This window comes from Hirundo rustica, chromosome 7 (genome assembly GCF_015227805.2).
Source record: "Hirundo rustica isolate bHirRus1 chromosome 7, bHirRus1.pri.v3, whole genome shotgun sequence".
NCBI lineage: Eukaryota > Metazoa > Chordata > Aves > Passeriformes > Hirundinidae > Hirundo > Hirundo rustica.
In genome coordinates, this window is record NC_053456.1 from 33,655,917 (window position 1) to 33,673,381 (window position 17,465).

General features: G+C 43.5%; 1 protein-coding gene across 12 annotated transcripts in view; it reads left to right on the top strand.

Annotated features, from left to right (window-relative positions):
• Positions 1–17,465, top strand: part of UNC80 (unc-80 homolog, NALCN channel complex subunit) — a 132,967-nt gene that overhangs the window by 90,349 nt on the left and 25,153 nt on the right. For all 12 annotated transcript variants that reach the window (XM_040069060.2, XM_040069065.2, XM_040069061.2 and 9 more), the window contains 10 exons: positions 270–538; positions 3,893–4,027; positions 4,660–4,798; positions 6,403–6,499; positions 6,990–7,160; positions 7,370–7,462; positions 9,843–9,878; positions 10,189–10,407; positions 12,777–12,977; positions 15,357–15,480. In XM_040069060.2, the coding sequence (XP_039924994.1) occupies positions 270–538; positions 3,893–4,027; positions 4,660–4,798; positions 6,403–6,499; positions 6,990–7,160; positions 7,370–7,462; positions 9,843–9,878; positions 10,189–10,407; positions 12,777–12,977; positions 15,357–15,480 (1,484 nt within the window). The remainder of the gene's footprint in view (positions 1–269; positions 539–3,892; positions 4,028–4,659; positions 4,799–6,402; positions 6,500–6,989; positions 7,161–7,369; positions 7,463–9,842; positions 9,879–10,188; positions 10,408–12,776; positions 12,978–15,356; positions 15,481–17,465) is intronic.

Below are 17,465 nucleotides of genomic sequence, written 5' to 3' on the forward strand. Positions count from 1 at the left end.
CTGTGTGAGGCAGATGATGCATGTACCAAGCTCAGATGTTCCACTTTCTAAGGGAAGAGTGTCCAACCAGCAGATTAATGAACTGTGTGGTATTTCTCATTCTTTATCTTCATATTGACGTTTTCAATCGAGGTTTGCTCAGGCCCTGTGGGCACTTAAAGAAACACAGGATGGTCACTGTTGTGGGATGGTTCTTTGCAGTGAGGTGAGGCTGGCTGTGGTGGACAGAGCTGACAGCTGTTGCTGTTGACTGCTGTTCTCCCCTGCAGCTGGGAAAGAGCTCTTTGGTCTAGACACCCTTCAGAAAAGCTTGTGGATTAAGCTGCTGGAAGAGATGTTCCTCGGCATGCCCAGCGAGTTCCCGTGGGGGGATGAGATCATGCTGTTCCTGAACGTGTTCAACGGTGCCCTGATCCTGCACCCTGAGGACAGTGCCCTGCTGAGGCAGTACGCTGCCACCGTCATCAACACGGCCGTGCACTTCAACCACCTCTTCTCCCTGAGCGGGTACCAGTGGGTGCTGCCCAGCATGCTGCAGGTGAGCCATGCCCAGGAGCAGTCCCAGGGAATGCCGCAGAGCCAGCGCCGTGTCCTGCTGACAGAGAGCTGTGCTGGATATTACCCCTTTTTCTGACCCAGACACGGGGCTCCTGAGAGGTGTTTTAAAGACTTTTATTCCATTTTCAATCTCATGTGCAGGGTGAGACAGTACAGTTGTTGCAATTCACGCCATCAAAATCAGAAGCCAAATTATTTCCTAATTACTATACATTATAAGTGTTTTTTGGCCTATCAGCTTTTGCCACACAATGCTGTAAATGCCTTAAAGCCAACCATCTGAAAACACCCCTCATGGGTCCTACTACAATACATCTTTCATAGTTCTATTTCTCCAAAATATCTAGTCTATTTGCAAGGTCATCATTTGAAACTTGTTTCCAGTTCAGTTTCTCTCTCAACAATGTCTGTCCTATTCCATGGCATTTCTAAGTCAGCGTGTTTTATCTCAGAGTTTACATACAGGTGCACGAGACTGTGTGAGCCTTCTGTCAGGCTTTGAGAATTCTCTACAAATCCATTTTCCACATTTCCCCCTCTTGAACAGAAAAAATTTCTTTGATGGCCTTGTTCATCATTTGCTGTGCACAGTGAAGTGCATAAGGCACTATCACTAATACTGTCACTATAACAATATATATAAGCCTATTTTACAAAACTCCTTTAGCTAGGGTGCAAAACTCTATCCTTCAAACAAGTCGTCTAACCATGATCCATCGTCTGCTTTAATTTGATTTGCCAAATCTCTCAATTTTTGAAGCTGTTTGTGGATGGACTCTGAACGATCAGACAAATTAATACAACACAATCCTTTAAATTCCTCATAACTATGCCCATGTGCCAGTAAAAGAAAATCCATGGCAGCCCTGTTCTGTAAGGTTGCCTGTCTAACAGGTGGTGTCGTGGTGAGGCCCTGGCACAGGTTGCCCAGAGGAGCTGTGGCAGTCCCATCCCTGTGATTGTTCAAGGTCAGTTTGGACAGGGCTTGGAGCAACTTGGGATAGTGGAAGGTGTCCCTGCCCATGGTAGGGGATGGAACTGGATGGGCTTTAAAGTCCCTTACAACCCAAACCATCCTGTGATCCCAATGTGGAGTTGATGCTCAACAAGGAAACTTTGATTTACTGAGTCCTCATGAGAACTTCTAGGTGCTCCAAGAGGGCAACAGTGGGATGGCCCAAATTAGCTTTCCATTTCCTTCTTGAGTGAATTACTAAATTTTCTGTTCTTCTTTGTGTTAAGTAAATAAATTACTGTTTTCCTTTCTCTATACTTCCAAACAGAAGTGGAAAATTTCTGGACAATTTTAGGACCTTGGGCATCTCTCCATGGTTTTTAACTTCAGGGATGGCTGAAGTCTGGGAAATAGTTGAAATACCTGGATTTACTACTTGCTGATTGAAACAAAATTATATTCACTTTTTAAGTATGAAAATAACTCAAAACGTTTATGAAAAAATGCATATTGTCTTTTCTTGTGAGTGATGACAAATATTGGAAGTGTCAGAAGTGGAGTTTCTCTTCACTTTGAGATGAACAAGTGGGCTTCTTTTCCTGCTACTGAAAATAAAATTTAAAAAATAGTTTTTACAGGTAGAAAGGATGATTTCTGTAGAGCTCCATCTAAGTGGAGATTTAGTATTACAGTGCAAATACCGAAAATAGGAATCCCTATACATGTTCATTACCACATAGTTAACAGAGAACATTAATTAGAACCAGTCATTGTTTTAGCTATCTAAACAAGAGCTGTGGTAACTGGAAAGTCTGATATCCTGCCTTACATGATTAGGTAAGTATGAATTGGATCCAGGTCAGCAGTGCATGGATTTGCTAATTAGAAACAAGACATTTTGAAATAAAACAGCCTAATAACATAATTTGAAGTCCTCAACAGGAACCATTAAGTCCTGCAAAGGATTGTCCCTTCATTTTCACTTTATATTGAGAGAAAGTTCTTTCCTATCCTCACCCTCAATTATCGTCAACTACTGAATTATTAAAATACCACTCCTAGGAGGTAAAAAAGCCATTCCAAAAGAAAAAGCAAGTGCTTCTGAGCTTGTTTGCTTTTGCAGACTTCCATCTCTCTGTGCCAGGCACCCAAGATCAGTTGGTTTGTTTGTGGTCAATTCTTTTACCACTAATTGAAGCTCCGTTCCTGAGGCATACACGCACTTTTCCCCACACGGCTCTTTTTTTTGTTGCTGGTTTTTCCATTTTCCGTGGTAAAATGCATATGCAGTTAATTATTTCCATTTTCTAAGGTAAATGAGATATTGCTGGTAATTGACAGGCCTCATCCCCATGCTAGAGAGTTCTGGTTGCATGAAAGCCATGCTAGTTTCCTCAGCCTACCAGGGCACTGAGAAGTCTCTTCTCACACAGAGAAGTTGCTCCTAGAAATTCATACTGTTTACGTAACTGAGCAACAAATCCCAAAAATTGGCATAATATTCTCTGCATGGTTAAATGTCCAGCCCTGAGGGAAATGCCACTCTAAAAAACTTAAAATATTTTAAAAGTGAGTGGCACTGTCACTGTGTTGGAGGACAGAGTAGGAGCACAGATTATCATGACAAACCAGAGATGCAGTCTGAAAAAAAAAAAAAAAAGAACCCAAATCAACACACCGTGTTGGTTAGATTAGACGTTACTTTTGAATCATCAGACACAGAATGTGGGAAGGAAAGTTTAATGGCACCTCTGCAGGACAGAATGTTGGAGTTACAGATCTGAAGCCAAACATGAATCAACAGCATCCTTCTGCTGAAGGATGGAAGAGAAAAGTATCTTAAATGCCACTCTGGGGTGACTATGCAGATTTGTATCATGTGAAAAACATGGAATTATTCTGCTTTCATCATCAGTGGTCCTGACTGGAAGTACTGCCTCTATCCAGCTCAGACAAAGCATCAGTTCACTCAAGAGACTGCAGGAAATCAGGGATGTTCATGTAGAAAATATGTCTTGTGAGAAAGGACTGGAAGATTTTATTAAGTGAAAAATATGAAGATTCAGAATGAAAGCACTAACTGGCTTCTAACAAGTAAGGTGCTTCTAGGAAGGAGAGGGAAGGAATCGACCTCAATATGTGGGAGAAAAAACATTAGAGTAATAATGTGATGACTGTTCAAGCATGAAAAGCAAACCTTTTCTGAGGATATTTTTTCCACAAAATGCATTGCCAGGGAGGGTGGCCCAGTCTCCATCGTAAAAAGTGTGTTAGACAAATCTATGGAATGGCAGTGCTATAGCTGATTCAATCTGGGCTCAAGAGGTGAAGAGCTCTTCCGCTGGAGTGGTGCCTCCATGTCCTTTTCCACGTGCTCAGGTGTACTCCGACTACGAGAGCAACCCCCAGCTGCGCCAGGCCATCGAGTTCGCGTGCCGCCAGTTCTACGTCCTGCACCGCAAGCCCTTTGTCCTGCAGCTCTTTGCCAGCGTGGCCCCTCTCCTGGAGTTCCCTGTGAGTAAGAGCCATCCTCCTGCCGTGGGGGGGAAGGCAGTGTGTGCAGCCACCCCCATCAGAGGTCACGAGGAGAGAGCGCTGGGTGCTGCACAGAACCAGGCCCTGACTTACTTCTGCATGCTTCTGTGCTTCGCTTGATGGAGCAGGGTGCTGACGTGTCCAGGCCACCAAACGTGACCTCACTTTGAATTTCTGTTTGTAAACACTTTATAAAAGGATAATAATGACTTACAACTCTTTAAATGCAAACCCGTTCTTAGAATGCAGCAACAGGAAAGTTAAAAGCTTAATACCAAGTTTCAGTACATGTGAAGTCTAACACTAGATTAATCACTTTTTGAAATATTCATTGATTATGTTCTAACATTTTAGGCGTGTTAACGGAATCTTAATTTGAAGTGGGCCACTGTCAGCACACCTATCTTTGCGCTTCACAGGGCAGCAAAGATCTGTGTGCAGTTTTCAGATTGTGCTCCCACTGTATTTTAAAAGTGAGTGGCATCAGTCTGATGAGTCAGGCAAAGCAATGAGCTATTGAACTCCATGTGGACCCTTTGTTGGAAACAAAGGTTGTCCAGACCTCCAGATAAACATTCCTGGGATGACAGGAATTTCTCTCCTTGGAACAGGATGCTACAAACAATGGAACCAGCAAAGGAGTGTCAGCTCAGTGCCTGTTCGACCTGCTGCAGTCTTTGGAGGGAGATACTCCAGACATTTTGGACATCTTAGAGCTGGTGAAAGCAGAAAAACCTCTCAAGTCATTAGGTAATAGTAAAGCACCCTTTATTCAGTAATTCTGGTTAATTGTTTATTGATTCAACAGACATTTGATGCAGCACGATTTCATCAGAGCCCTTCTCTTCTCTAGGAATGTCCTATCTGTTTCCTATGCCTCATGGGGCTTTTAAGACTGGTTTTATCACCATCATCCTTTTGATATTTTCTGCAGGAGGGGAATTATTAATTTATTCCAAAGCTACTTTTTCTGCTTTAAACATTCTAGTCTGTGATGAGCCTCTGGCATTTTGAATTTTAACATGTGTGAGTGAAGAATAAAGATGCCTAATAAACTGTTATTATGCTGACAAGATCAGTGTCATCCTCTGCTCTGCTCCATATGGACAGGAAACAAAAGCATCCTCTCCCATGGGCAGACTGAGACTAGTGGATGATGATTATGGTGGATATAATTCAGACATCCAGCAGTGCTGAGCTCCTGGAGGGGGTGCTGATTTATCGTAAAGCAGAATAAATATGGCTGTATACTGTATCCAGGACATTCTGTCTCTTGACAGTTATCCATGCAATGCTGTATTTAAGAATTTGGCTGCTTTGTGATTTTTGCTGATTTTTATAAGGATCTTCACCTTGTTTTCCAAATTTGCACTTCTCTTAAATACTAGTTATCTTGATGCACTGCGAAGCCTGTCTGGCCTTAGAGATAAAGCTTTGGACTAAAGTGGGAGTTTAAGGTGCTGCACAGTTATATAGAAAGTTTTAATATAAAGTGGTACAGAAGCAGAAGATATTTCTTCCTCTTTGTGGATCGTACCAAACATTTGTATAAAATCTTGGAGGTTTTTGTGGAGACCTATTGAAAACGTCTCTGAAAATTCTCAAGTATGAGTTGATGATGAGACTGTGGATGAAAATCTTGTGTATCTGGTATCTTCCATATGAAGATCAGAATAATGATTTACATGTTTGAGGGCCTTAACTTTGGCTTGGGCTCTTGCATAACAAAGTCACTTCTGAAAACAGGACTATAGTTCTGTCAACAAAAATATTCTTTTACCAGTATTATTCTTTCTCATTTCTTAGTGCATGGAACTAATGCCCAAAGCTATATTTGTAGTACGTGACTTAAATGCTTTTGAAACCTTTTTCTGAAATCACTAGCACAACAGAGTCACTTTTCTGCTGGCACCCTTGTGGCTATGAGTATAAAAGGGGCTAGATTTTTGAAAAGTAAAACTATCTTCTGACATCAGTTTTTGTGTGGTTGGAACATCTGAGAAAAAGCATAGGGAGCATAAAAATTATCATTAATTTGACATGTGTCCTTGCCGTATGTAAGCTTAAGACTTGGCTCTTGATGTGTGATGTCTGAAACAGGACTCTGTAGGCTTTCTGCTCAGCAGTTAGTGACCTCCTGAGAGCTGTCTCACCTACTTGGGCAGTAGGGCTCAAGCAGGAGTGCAGCATATGTTTCTTTTACAGGGACAGATTTTAATCTGTCCTAGAGCCTATTGGGCATTGCTAACATGAAAAGCAAGCAATAGGAGAGGGGGGGGAAAGGAAGTGTGTTAGCTCCTTTCATACTTAGTATGACTGTGTGATAGTCTTCTCACGTTGCTTTACTCCCTCAGACTTCTGCTATGGGAATGAAGACTTGACCTTTTCCATCAGTGAAGCCATCAAGTTGTGTGTGACAGTGGTGGCTTATGCTCCTGAGTCATTCAGAAGGTGAGCATCTGTTGTCTTGGTTTGTGCAGACCCAGAAAAGGCATAAGAGCTGCATGTGGTATGTGAAAGCAAGGCTGGCAAACAGGGGCAGAGGATACAGAAAGGCATTCCAAGGATTTGCATTCTCTGCAGCTGGAGAGAATGGGAAGATAACAGAGAGAGCAGAGATAAACTTATTTAAGTACAAATGTTAGCTTGCAAGAGGGAATCAGAGAATGAGAGAGTCTTTGGAAGGGAAAATGCTTGTTAGCAAATGGATGACATATTTGGAAGATACCTGAAAGTTCAGGGGGTTTGTTAATGTTATTGTTTTATACAGCATATAGTTTCCCCCTGAAGTTCCTAATCCCATTGTTTCTTTGGCTCAAGACTTCTGGTGGGAACCACTGAATGTCTAGTGACAGATCCAGCTTCTTCACACAGAAACATAAGCCTCTCCCTAATGTGAGTTCTGGAATGACAAAATAAAACAATACTGCTATTTTTCCAGCCTCCAGATGCTGATGGTCTTGGAAGCCTTGGTTCCCTGTTACTTGCAAAAACTGAAGCGACAAACCTCTCAAGTGGACAATGGGACAGCAGCTCGTGAGGAGATTGCTTCTATGGGTGCCCTTGCCACCTCTTTGCAGGCCCTCTTGTACAGTGTAGAAGTTCTCACCAGGTAACACACACGGGCCAAGGGGCTGAGCCTGCATTTGGTTGTCTGTGCAGGGAGAGGGAATGCACAGAGGGCCACAAATTGCAGCTTGTCTTGAGTAATGGTTGAGTTTTAGACTTGTTAAAATTAGTGCAAGTTTCCAGAGCAAAAGCAGAATTTCTGTGTGCTTGTTAGATTTAATGTGTAGTGTTTGTTCACCTTCTCTTTGCCAGGCCTATGACAGCCCCACAGATGAGTCGATGTGACCAAGGCCATAAAGGCACCACAACTGCAAACCACACTATGTCAGCAGGTGTGAACACCAGGTAAAGCTTTTCTTTCTCTTTGCATTTTTTGAAACAGTTTTGTGGGGGGGCGGGGGCGGTTCAGTAAGGTAATATCTCATTGCTCAGAGTGCTTGTCCTCAGACAGCTGAGGAGTGCTCTGGGTACTGAAATGTGGGAGAAAACAGTGACATCGAAAGAGCACATTCCCCAGGACTTCTGGTGCATTTCTGATGACAGCCAAAATACCCAGAAGTACAATTTCTAGTTTAAAACAATGCATCTAAATAGAAGACACACATCCTAAATTATTAAATCCCCTTTTTGCCCTCCAGAGGTATCTTGCTGGAGTTCACTCCTTCTCTGCTTTCTTCCTGCTGAGTCCACTGTCAAAGTGACCAGTGGGCAGAGCATGCTTGGCTGGCAGCGATGCCTTGGGAAGGCTGACCTGGAACAGAGACTGAACAGAGCTGGAGAATAAAGTAGATATTTACTGAGGACCCTTTAGCGTTCACCTTGGGCAGGACAAGAACCTGGCCAGGGCTACACCCAGGGTGGATTAAGAATGGTCACAAAATGGACAAATGGTCAGGAGGTCTTACATTTTTATAAGTTTTGGTCCATTTGCATATTGGGGTTAATTGTCCAGTTACAGCTTTGGGTTGTGAGGTACCATCCTTCTCGTTTGCTCTCTTCAGTTCACCGTTGTTTGTGCTTTGGGGCTGGAAACTTGTAACCATTATCCTTGGTCACAGGCAGGAGAAGGATTTGTTTTGTCTCCCTACTCTGTGAAGAGAGCTGAGTGACACCGAATGTGAAACACAGAACTGCACTCCGAGGCACCACAGAATCTGAAAAACATGAAAGCTAAAACTTAAGGCATCAGCAGAAGGGTCAGATCCTTCTGGCCTTGTTCTAAGGGGCTGAACATCCGTACAAACACAAACTGTCTATCAGTTGAGGCTTGCAGAGACTGTCATCTCCTCTAGTTTTCTTTTGTTTCCTTTCCCATTTCCTTGTACGTTCCCTATGGTCTCTTTCTTTGATAAATTACCCCCATATTGATCTGGGGGTTTTTTGCAGTTACAGATAGCAGAGAAAAGGTAACTGACAGTTTGAGAGTAGTGAAAAGGATGGAATATGGAAATATTCTTGTCCTTCTTAAAAAAACCCAAGTCCAACAAAACACCAAAGAACTTTCTCCTAGGAGAAGGAAACAAAGAAGGACATGGCACCAGTGAACTGCAATTCTGCAAGACTGCTGGAAATTAGACAAGGCCACTGACAATTTACTTGGTCATAGAAGAATCTACCCACAAGCATTTGGGATTGTGAAGTTTTTTTCTTTGCAGCAGGAAGCCTTCTGCCTTCTCCTGGCCAGATTATGCCTTACTGTGCTAAAAATCTGAATGCTTATGCTGACCTAGTAGGGGAATTGTAGCCTAGCAAAAGCTGGGGTAACTGTTTTCCTGGAGTTTTCCAAGTTATTACCCGCCTCTTTGGTAGCTCCTGGCATCAGTCCTGTCATTCTTTAAGATCTACTCAGCCATGGTTAAAACATGACTTTGACCTTCAATCCCCGATCTGAGAAGCAGATAAACTCCAGACATGCCAAACCAGCAGATAAACCAGACATGCTGAAGTCTGAAGTGTACATTTGTCATTTACTTCGTTTACAAAAGTTGAAGGAAAATAAGGTGTAATGGAAATTAGTACCTTACTATCTCTCTGCTGATTTTGGAGAGCAGTTAATATGTATCTGCTGACAGACAATGTAGCCATGCCCAGTGCAGTGTGACTCAGGCACCTTGACGTACATTTCCAGATTTTTCTAATTATCAGACATTCAGCCTCTGATCCAAAATATTTTTGCACTGCTCCAAGTTTCCTGCACTTGTTTCTTCTGTTGTGTTATCATTGCAACAGACATTTGCTAGCAGCAGCAGGAGTCTCATGATGTTAGAATGATTACTGCTCAAGCCTTGGACATGTTAACTGAGTGGGGCAGTGCTTTCTCAAAAAGAAGTAACAAGAGAAAATGACAATAAAGCAAACAAACAAACAAAAAAACACTGAGGTATTCTTTTCACTTGGTGAGCTCTGGTTTTGTGAAACAAACTGAGCGCTGAGGTGAAAATCAGTAAGAGAAATCATTTGAAAGACAGCTATGGGTTTTAAGCCTGAAGATTTCCTTTCAGAACAAGGTCAGCAACTCTAGGAATATGTTTTTTGTTGGAAGCTGGGAGATAAAGGCAATACAGTGTGGTTGGTAACTATGTGTAGGTATTGTTCCAGTGACACAAGATATCATCCTGACCATGGTGCATAAACCTGGGCTAGAACAGTGTCATTTTCTTTTAGATAGGTAAATTTAGGCACTACTAAGTTGCTGTTTACAACCTCACTGTTTCTGTTTTCCCAGGTACCCAGAACAGGGAGCCAAACTACACTTTATCAGGTACAGTAAAATTTTATCCCAGTCTCCCCTGATGTGTGATGAACCATTCCCACACAGTTTCTGTGACAGGCAGCCTTTTTCTCAGGGAACGTACCAAAGGATAGTTCACATAGAAAATATTTATATTTTTAGCAAGACTTGGAAGATTATAACTTCCCTTTTTTGTTTCTTAATTGCAGATGCAGCTACCTTCCTTTCAGTTGCAGAGGAAAGCATCTGTTGCAAAAACAAGATGAAAAGGTTGTAATCTGTCCCTGGTGACCCCACTGCATATAACACTCTCTACTGTGTCTTGCTTTGTATCCTCCAGAGAGAACCTTCATTTAATGGAGGAGGGCCAGGGTCTTCCCCGAGAGGAGCTGGATGAACGAATTGCCAGAGAGGAGTTCAGGAGACCACGGGAGTCATTGCTGAATATCTGCACAGAGTTTTACAAGCACTGTGGTCCGAGGCTGAAGATTTTGCAGAATCTGGCGGGTGAGCCTCGAGTGACTTCTCTGGAGCTGCTGGATGTGAAGTCCCACATGAGGTATTCCACAGGCATTCTGCTTTTTCTTGTTCATTTCAGGAGGATTCTTTTCTTTTTAGCTCTTTCTTTTTCATAATAGCAGATGGAATCACTTTTTGGTCATTTGGTTGCATGGTTTTGTCTAAAACATGCAGAGGCTGTTTTGGATGTCCCTCAGACTGTGCTGATGCTGCTTGTGCATAAAGAAGGTTTCTCAAGCTTTCCTCTGGTCTCATTCTGACCCTCATCTGAAACAGCTCCATCTGATGTATGTGGCAGCAAGGAGCAGAGTAGATAAGTCAGTCTCTGCAGGGTGAGGAATGGGGAAGCTGCCTACCTGGTTGAATTCAACCTTCACCCTCTCCAGTGACACTGTGCATCAGAGCCAGCAGCTCACAAGCAAGAAAGGCAGAACAACCATTTCTAACTGCCTGAAATACAGGGAAGGATGGGACAGAGGGCATTTACAGGGCCAGCAACTCAGCATGTGAGGCAGCAGATGCACAATTCTTTTCTAGACATGCTGCATTGCGCAGCTCACGGGTTGGATGCTCACTGCAAATGGTTTTGCATGGTGCTGACCTGGAGGAAGTTTGGGGTAGGGCCTCCTAGCACTTTGGACCTGATTCTCTGAGTTTGCTGTTCATGGTAAACACAAAATAACATGAATTGCTGCTGAGAAGCTGAAGGGAATAGATCTGATTGTTTTGTCAGTTTTTCATTTACACTAACAGCTGGCAAACACTCTCTTTTTAAGGGAGAAGGTCCCTCATGATCAGAGATTACAGGAGTAAAACTGACACTGATTTACAGCAGATTGTGCTCTGGTTCCTTTAAGTCTCCTGGAAAGTGCTAGAAATAGCTGCTTTGTCAGGGTTATGACCTAAAATGTTTAATCACAGTTATCTCTAAATAAAAGTAACATAACTCTCTCCTTACATAAATTCATAAGTATCAGTGACATGACTTTCAGGATTTAACCACTGTAGGACAAACTCAGCTCTACATAGAGAGCAGATTTATCTGAATGTGATGTGACAGTCATGGTCTTGGGAGGCTGACAGATGCCATTTCAGAGACTTCAGAAAACAGGATAATATGCTTGTTGCTTCAGACAGGATCTCACCCAGTCTCAGCCATTTAAAAGTCAAATGTTTACTCTGCAAAAGTCATGAAGATCTTTTTGGACCCAATGAAAAGGAGAATGTGCATCCAACTGTTTATCCCAGTATTTTAGGAAGATAAGAATCTCCCAGGTTGCTTATTTCTGATAGGAAGGAGCTAGCAGATTAATTGAGATTGATGTTCCAAGTTGGATGAAATGGATCTCACACTTTATAATGCATAAGGACGATTTTATATATCGTTGCATGCAACTGGTGTTGTACTGCTGGCAAGAAGCTTAGTTATATGACAATTTAAATTTAACATCATTTAAGAAAACAGACAGACTTCATATTAGGACAAAACAGTTTTTAAAAGGAATAATAAAGAAATAGTGGATAAAAACACAATTTTATACCACTTTTGGTTAATCTGAGGAACTTGTTGCCCTTTATATTACTAGGCAGATTATAAAGAGAATAGAAATATGTTCCATTAGTTGGATGCATTTCAGAAAAAGCCCCCACAATATGGATAGGATTGTACTGTAATCATCCAACACAAAGTCTGTTGATTTTTCATGTTTTATTTCTGGTCTTTGCTTACCATAAATATCTAAGTATTTTGTAGATTTTTGTCAAACTGCAAGTGTAAGTTAAATGCTGCCATGATGTTTCACAGTCAACACAAAAAAAATGCCATTGGCAACGCCATCTGGGAAAGTGAAAAAAGCAACAGCAACACAATCTGTAGAGGTGTTAGGAGAAACAAATGAAAACTGCAGGGAGCAATCCTACAAAAGACATGTGTAAACCTATGGACACGTTATTTTTAAAATTTAACACCTTAAAATTGCACAGTAATACTTCCTAAAGTGGTAATGCTGAAAAACAAGCACAGAACAAAACCACTCATTTACTGACAAGCAAGGTGGTGTCAGGTCTGTGTCTCACAGGCATTTGCAATGTTGTATTCTTATTGCCAGCACAGGTACTTTGGTTTTAGCTACACAAATCTGTGATTTCTGATGTTCCCTTGGTGCATTTAATGTAAAAGTAATATTTACACCATTCATGTGTTCTTAAATATGAACAGTGATTCCAGCAAAACAGTCTTAACAGACCAGACCCATGGTATCAGATCCAAGAGTTTAAATAGTAGCACCTTTCACTTTCACACCACTGTCTTTTTACTAGGCTCCTGAACATTTATATACCAGTTCATTGGCGCGTGTGAGTAGAAATGCAAGTTGTATTTATCTTTCCCTCAACGACCTGTGGTTTCAGGCTGGCAGAAATAGCACATTCCCTGCTGAAGCTGGCTCCTTACGACACGCAGACCATGGAGAGCCGCGGGCTCCGGCGCTACATCATGGAGATGCTGCCCATCACTGACTGGACAGCTGAGGCGGTGAGACCTGCCCTGATCCTCATCTTAAAGAGACTGGATCGTATGTTCAATAAAATTCACAAGATGCCGACTCTGAGGTGAGCAGGTACTCTGGAAACCCTCTGGGGTCCGTTTCTGATGTTGCAAGCCTTGAAGTGTGGGTATGTCATCTACCTCAAGCTGTTGTGTTGCAGTGAGTCTTTACAGCACACCAGAAAATTACAAGTGTTTTTTTATCTCTGTAAGTGTGTTTATGTTGATGTTTTTGTTGTGTCTTCTGGTAGCAGCATGGTTATTAAGAACTAAAGAGAGAACTTCCAGAAACGTCCTTTTTCTTTCCTGAAAAGAAAAAATCTTCAGATTTTTTTCCATCTCATTACCCTTTTAATGAACTTTTGCTGTGAGATTTTTAATGGAAAGTTAAACTGTAGTAAGAGTACTTCTAGCATGGCAATACTGTTACGTCCTCTGCAAAGACAAAAATAGTCAGGAGCTATGCAGTAGATTCTGATTGCTCCCTAGTAAAAGGCAAAGAACTGCATCAACTGCTTCAGGTCTGTGCCTATTGGCAGCCTGGTATATCTCACAGTGGCATTATGATACGTACAGGCCTTGGCAACTTCAAAAAGTATTGACTGTGGAGCATCCCTGCTTGGAGGCAGTGGTAAAAATCCAGTCTGGGTGGTATAAAATCACTCAGACCTGTGAATTTTCCAGTGATCTGAGTAAAAAGAGCCATTGGTCTTCGTCACCCTCATGGGCATAAGTCCTCAACTGCTTGAATGGCACTTCATTGGCAGTCTCAGCTGAGAAGCCAAATCATGTTAAAGAACATCAGAATTGTGTCCCAGTAGGAATCAAAGATGGAACAAATGATGGGGAGGTGATTTCTTCTTTCTGGCATCACTATCCTTTTTCTTTGGCTAATCTGCTTCAAAAATCTCCACTCTTGTAGGGAATTCAGAGGCAGAAATTTTGGTGCTTCTCTGTCCTGTTGGTTTGATTCTTTGACACGTCTTGCCTGCTTCTCATTCATTCCTTCTTTCCCCGCTCATACTTCCTTCTGCTTCAAAGGCAGATAGGGGTTTCTGTTCCTGAAGATCTTTCTTCCTTATGTAAGCTCAATGGACATCCATAAATTAAAATTCCTTTCATATTCTCTCTCTCTCTGCCTGTACCTATGCTTGGCTTAAATTACTCTTTTGTCCACAAAAGGACAGCAAAACCACTGGACCAAATGCAGGAACTACATTTAAGTATCATTGAGTCAAGCAGTCTCTTAGGGATGGATCTGAGTGCAGGACCCCAGGAGCCATCCCTTGGGGTACCCACAATCAGAATCTTACACACCGCCTCCTGTGGGCATCCCACTCCAAACCCAGTGTCTGCTGGAGTCAGTGGATATGTAAGAACAAGAACAAAGCACTGTTCTGGAGATTTAGTTACAGTGGATGCACAAAGATGAGATACATGTTGGTCTGAAGAAGAACTTGCTTAGCGAACGCTTGATTCTCTGTGTGGCTCTGAGAAGTCACCTGAAGAGCTTGACTGGGATACCGTGGAAGGCTTGAGCTGACTTAAGCTATGCCAGCCTTTTGTCCTTCTGTCCCAGTAAATGCAGTCAGATGCTGGCTTGTGAACTGCAATGACGGCAGAGAGTCAGGCCCTGAGAAGAAGGGTGTGAACCACTTTGATGTTACCCATGCTCTCTCTGCTTATGATTAGGAAGGGGAATCCTTTCAGCATCTGGCACAATCCCTAAATTTTGTTTTGGTGAAAAAAAGCAAAGTGTCAGGGAAGAAAGAACCCTGGAATGAAGGCCTTAGGTGCTGATGGGGAGTGACTTACGCCTCCTGCACTAGGTGGAGATGGAGATTGTACAGCTGGGCCAGTTTACGTTTAGGGCAGTCTGTGTCCGGGAGTGACACTGGTGGAGCAACCAGAGGGCAGAGGAGCTCACAGAGGGCACTCTGATGGGTTTGTTCACAGAGGGCACCCAGGCTGATGGGGTTTGTCCCTGTCACTGGGAACATCCCCAGGCCCTATGAGATGGAAGCCCTGGTCTCGGTTGGGTTGGCTTCAGGTCTTTCCCCACACAGGCACACCGGAGGCCGCTGCGTGGCTCCCTCTGATGCCTTGGCACGGCCTCTTCTGTCGCAGGGAAGCGTCAGGGAGTGAAATGCAGCTCCTCCACCACTGCTGCCCTGAGGGGTTTGTGCACTAGCGCCAGCCCTCCCTGCCGCAGAGAGGCAGCGTGTCCCTCGAGGGTCCCTCAGACCAACGCCGCTGTGCTCCGTGCCTCCCCGGGCTGCGTGCGTGAAGCGTTCTCCCTGTGGCGCGTTCTGTGCTCTCCTGGACATCGTCGCTGTCTGACACGTCTCCTCTGTGGGCTTCAGTGTGTGTCGGTCGCCGTGTTTGGGCGTCTGGTGGGGGGCAGGAGCCCGCGGCTAACGGCACCTACTGTTGTATTATTGCAGGCGCCAGGTTGAGTGGGAGCCTGCCAGCAGTTTGATTGAAGGGGTTTGTTTGACACTTCAGAGGCAGCCTATCATATCCTTCCTGCCTCACCTTAGGTCTCTGATCAATGTCTGTGTCAATCTGGTGAGTAGCCAAGCGGCAACCCCATGAACCTTTGCTAAACCTTCCCCTGCTGTTGATTTCTCTGGACTGAAGATGACAAGTTTATTCCCATTCCTGTCATTTTACCTGTCCCCTTTACCCCTCGCAAGGGGACTCTGCAAGTGACACTAGAGACAGGAAGGTTCATTTTTGAAGTGGTGCATGGGGAGATACAGTGACCGATAGCAGCGGTCAAGCAATTTATTTTCCATTACTTCCCACGCACCACTTTGAAGATCCACCTTTGCCAGACTGAGCTGAGAGCTGAGGGCTGCAAGTTGGAGAGTGGGGTGGTGGAGACTGCACACACCTGGTAGAGACGGGGAGAGGGTGGCACTGGGGATACCTACCGTCCCCAGTGGGGAGGGGCCCTGATTGCTCTGTCAGAGGCCATCGGGTGCTGCGTAGTTAGAAGGGTTTACAAGGTGGATTGACTCCACTGTGTGTAATGTCCCTGGCTTGATCTACTACAGGTTTGCACTGTACAATATTCAGATCCCTCTCTGTTGTATTGTAGCTCCTAAGTTGTATTACAACAATGGACAGGGTTTGCCTGGTCATTCAGTGATGGACCACAGCTGTTTCTGCAGCTGTTACACAGGGGGCAAGCTCCCACTTTGATATCCGTGTAACTCCAGCCACTTGGGCAAACAGGCATGCTTTCATTCCATGTGCAAAAGTATAAATTAAGGGGGAAAGGTTGCACTAGAATTTTACTGCCATTGGGTTTTACTACATTTTCTCCTTAGAGCATAAGTGTTGTAACCTTATCTAGCAGCCTACAAAAAAAACATTTCAGGGTTCACCAGTGCTCTGTGGGGCTTTAAAAACGATGATCATTAGCTAAAATGCAATGTCAGGTTTTGCCAGGTTCCTGTTTTTCAAGTCAATCCAGCACTCCTTGCTGCAACGGCAGGGAAGCTCCAACCTGTCAGAGTCCATAAGACTTCTTCCTGGTCCAAGCAGAGGTAGCAGCTACCTGGTGCTAATGCAGATGTGGGCCCTCAGATTACTTAAGACTTTTTAATTGGGAGTGTCTTACATAGCTCAAGTAGGAGTTTGGAATGGACTTGTAGTTTGTCAAGCAGACATGGCAGGTTGAATCACCCCAGCAGGCTCTCCAAGGGGCCCGCAGTAAGAATTAGCCAGTGCTCTAAAAATTTCTGGTTTGAAGTTTGAATAAGAATGAGCCAGTGCTTGTACTCTTACTGCTACAAGTATTTTACCCTTAGCTGTCAGAGCTGGGTGCATTGTGAGCTGTGGGAGCACTGACTGCATGGTGTATCATGTAGACCATGAAGCCCAAAAATCAATTACCCAGGAAGGCGGGGAGATATCTCAATGATAATCCACAATGATGTAAAGAAGGGGCTCTGATTCCTCTCCTTCTAAACTGCCCTTTGGTTTTTTGGCAAAAAGGTGGTTACTGCCTTTTTCCCCAGGCTGAATTTGGAAAAGAAGCATGCAGTCATCTCCCATAAGCTTAGGTGTCTGCCAGGTACCTTCTGCCTGTTCCTCTCACCTAGATGTGTCTCATCGTGGTGAGAAACAGGCATATGCAGGCCTGTGATTTAATTCTTCCTGAGGGACACATCCCAGACAGTACAAATAACTCTCCCCTAGAAGTGCTGTTTCCTTGTGGTGATTATTCAAGGAATTCCGGACACCCAGGTCACATGCAGGTGACCCTGCTTCAGACATCTGGGGTCAGTCAGCTCAGAGGAATCATGCTTTAGAGTTCCCCAAAACAGTTCTCCCTGTGTTTGAGAGGAATCTGAACATTGTACAAAACCTGGCTTGGGTCAGACTTAGGACATTATTTTTCAAGCAAGGGAAGGGAAAAGATGTCCACTTTCAATGCAGACTTTTTGCTTTGATGACAGATTTTTGTTTGTTACAGTTGTCAAATGACATATCCTCCAACTCTAGCTGTTCCACCAGTCCAGTGCTGGTCATTCAGGGCTGGT